We start from the raw sequence: 3,748 nt of genomic DNA, 5'->3' as shown, positions 1-3,748 counted from the left end.
AGGTAAGACTTTGTCTCTCATACTTTAGACATGTTATCAGGAGGGATCAGTCCTTGGAAAAAGACATCATGTTTGACAAAGTAGACGGGTAGTGAAAAAGTGGAAGACCCTCAAGGATACTGACACAGTGGCTGCAACACTGGGCTTAAATGTAACAGTTGAGAGGATGGCCCAAGGCAGAGCAGTGTTTCCTTCTGTTGTGCATAGGGTCTCTATGAGTCAGCACTAACTTTACAGCACTCAACAACATAAAATCAAAGATGCAAACAGACTAGGGCAAGGAAAATGCATTACATAGTACACATTACAGAGGTCCAGACCACTGTGCAGTGATCCTTCCTGTACCCAAAAACAACACAAGAAATGACACAAAGGAAATATCAAATGTATCTTACAAATCTGGTCAGTCACTGAAGATCAAGGACTCAAGTTTTGTGTTGGGTTAGTTAGAGGGCACCTTTGCACCAAATGTAGACAGAAGGTAGAGGGCACAACCCTCTTACCTCCCTCCAGGTTTAACACTGATGAATGAAGCTTATAAAGAATTAAAAGAAAATGCTATTTTAAAGAATACATACAAAAAATCAAGGAAAGGTGAATGGAGTCAAGAGATTTGCATATGTTAGTAAGGTTGGACATCAAAGGGTTTTTTACAGGACTCTGTAGGAAATGTGACCTATACCACCTAACATGAGCTCCTAACAGTGGAAGGATATGAAAGTTTTGTAAGACAAATGATGCATTAGCCCTTCATGTGGTGAAGTCCAGAAAAGGAACTACACAAGACTTCTGGCTCACCTGAGTGATGATGCGCTCTCCATCCTTATAGATCTTCTCTCCTATTACATCCACAATCTTCATTCGTTCTGACACCTGAAACAATAAACACACTTAGCAATGATAAGGACTAGACCTCAACTGAGAGTCAGAGAAATGAATTAGAATAACTTTCTTTGCAAATCTGACAAAATAATAGTTTTAGCAGTTTTTCTTATATCTCCAACCCAGATTCTTATTCAAATAGACATTACCTCTAATGACTTAAGAAGGGGTACAGATTCAATAAATGATTCAAACATCTTCCTCTTTTTTGCATTGTTTTTCACTATGATTCGTCTAAAAGTCAGCCGATCCTACAAGAAAAAAAAAATGTGAAAAACTTGGTAAGTGCCTGTGTAAGAGAATGCCTATGGTTTAATTAACAGCTACAGTAGGACCAAGACATATTTTGTTCTGTTGAACATAGGGTCACTCTTAGTTGGAACCAACCTGATGGCACCTAATAGTAACAACAGCAGCAGGTATCAGAGGACTATGGAAAATAGGCCATTAACTGGTATTTAAAATAATGACATTTAATCTTGGAGTCATCACTGGAAGAAAAAGACCTATTGCTTGACACAAGCAGATGCCCCATAAGCTGTCACTTGCTGTCTAGTGTACAATGGGTGCCACCTACTGACCAGAAATAGAATAAAAGATAAACAGATAAAAACTCCCAAAGCATTGTGAGCTGTAAAGTCAAAACATGCACCTTCAAAAATAAGGTGGTGGTGGTGGTGATGAAGCAGGAAATAAAACAATCAGAACAATCAGATGGCTCCAGCTCTCAAAGAGTTTATAATCTCATTGGGGAGATAAAAGTCAAAGTATACAGGAATAAAAAACTTTTACAAAAAAAAAAAAAAATTAAAAAAATGGACAAAGGTCTTAAAACAGGCATATGCAAATGGAACATAAAAGTATATCATTGGTCATTAGTTAATTGCAAATCAAAATCAAAATGAGGTAACACACTAAGATAGCTATTATTAAAAATAACAACAGAAAACAAGTGTTGTCAAAAATGCAGAGAAATTGGACTCCTTGCACATTGCTGGTAATATAAAATGGTACAGTCACTGCTATGGAAAACACTTTAGCGACTCCTCAAAAAGTTAAAGAATTACCATTGTTGTTGTTAAGAGTCAGTCCAAACTCACAGAAACCCTACATAAGATTTCTGAAAAACGGCTGTTGGGTTTGAAGTTTCAACTTTGCAGTAAGTGGTCTAGTGTTTATTCTACAGCACCATACAAGGACTCTTAGAATTACCATGGTGGTGGTGGTGGTGTGCCTTGGAGTCAGTTCTGACTCACAGTGGCCCTGCATAGGATTTCCGACAATTACCATAAGTCCCAGCAATTCCACTCAGATAGTTGCATACCAGTGTTTATTTGTAGTCTAAATCACAATAGTCAAAAGGTGGAAACAACCCAGTGTCCATCAGCAAGCAGATGAATAAACAAAATAAAAATTATGAATAAGGCTTCCGGTTCTGCACAACAGCCAGGGAAGTCAGGTAGGGGAGGGCTCCGGTGAGAAAGGAGGGAGATCTCACAAAGGAAACGTTCATATACCAGACCCACGGCTTTTAAGCTATTATAAGATGGGCTATTTCAGTCTCCTGAACTCGCATTTTTGAGAAATCGCTCTGCTAAGGAAAAAGAAAGGCATGCATTTTGGGATTCTCGCCTGCAGGACCACGGGTCACTCCTGGGACTGCAGAGTTTAGAGGGCAGGGCTAAGGCCAGCTCATTCAGAGAGCGGCGTTTCCAGCAGGAGGAAGAAAGGGGGTTCCGGGACAAAAAGGGAGCCGCAAGGGGCAACATAGCTCCCCCGCAAAATCTTCCTGCCCTGGCTTGAGATCTCAATAAAATTCAGGCAGGGGCAGCTCACCCATGCACAGAGAGAGGGAGAAAGGCAGCGGCTTTTTGACGTCATCCACCATCCCCTCGTCCCTGCATCTAAACCCCCTGTCCTCACTCCTAGCTAGCAGCGGGGATCTACCAGCGACTGTTCTGGCAGGACAGGGAACAGAAAAAGTTAACCAAAGCTGCATTCCCACTCCAAAGTGGTGATTTCTGTCCATGAGTTTATATTACTTCTGCCTTTAGTCCTTTGGATCACACATCCTTCCTGGAGGTGGGAACTTATCCTCCCTACGTCGCTTAAGAAGAAACAGCAATCGTGGCCATATAGCCAAGCTGTAACATACAACATATTACTCCACCACTAAGACAAGACCCAACAACATCTGCTATGCATTACAGACAAAAAGGGAAGCCCATCTCCGAATCATATTAATAATAATAATAAAACAATAGCCATGACCAATAAGAAACAATCAACTTTATCGAAACACATCCAAAAACAGAAAAGAGCAGCTGACGCAAATGAGCTAGAGACAGACAAAGGCTTTATAGAGGAGGAGGAGCAGGTTATGGATATGCCTGAGAGGGAATTCAGAAGAATGATATGGAAACAAATTCAAATAATCTGAAAAGGGGTCGAGAAAAATAAGGAGAGTACTGCAGGAACAATCAAATAGGATTGACACAGCATTGGAAACAATTAAAAACCTGCAAAACAATGTCCAGGTGATAAATAATAAGATATCAGAAATAGACAATAGGCTGAAAAGGGAAAGGAGCAGACTAGAAGAGATGGAAGCCAGAACTAGTGAACTGGAAGACAAATCTCTCAATACTGCCAAGGTAAAAGAAAAGGCAGCTAAAAGGATAAAACAATCTGAAGAGAGTCTAAGATTCATGCTGGATAACATGAAGAGGAATAATGAAAGAATTATTGGCATTCCGGAACAAGAAGAAGAGAAGTCCACAGAAGAGATAGTTGAAGAGCTTCTGGAAGAAAATTTCCCTAACATCTTGAAAAATGAGGAGATAAACATTCAAGAAGCCCAACATAC

At 40.1% G+C, this 3,748-nt stretch overlaps 1 protein-coding gene across 1 annotated transcript in view; it reads right to left on the bottom strand.

Annotated features, from left to right (window-relative positions):
- Nucleotides 1–3,748, bottom strand: part of PRKAR2A (protein kinase, cAMP-dependent, regulatory, type II, alpha) — a 122,891-nt gene that overhangs the window by 16,955 nt on the left and 102,188 nt on the right. The window contains exons 7-8 of the mRNA XM_006873655.1: nt 1,032–1,133; nt 799–873 (exon numbers count right to left, since the gene is read on the bottom strand). Coding sequence (XP_006873717.1) covers nt 799–873; nt 1,032–1,133 — 177 coding nt within the window. The remainder of the gene's footprint in view (nt 1–798; nt 874–1,031; nt 1,134–3,748) is intronic.

The sequence above is a fragment of the Chrysochloris asiatica genome, unplaced genomic scaffold (assembly GCF_000296735.1).
Source record: "Chrysochloris asiatica unplaced genomic scaffold, ChrAsi1.0 scaffold00246, whole genome shotgun sequence".
Taxonomy (NCBI): Eukaryota; Metazoa; Chordata; class Mammalia; order Afrosoricida; family Chrysochloridae; genus Chrysochloris; species Chrysochloris asiatica.
This window is presented reverse-complemented; position numbering and strand designations above follow the sequence as displayed.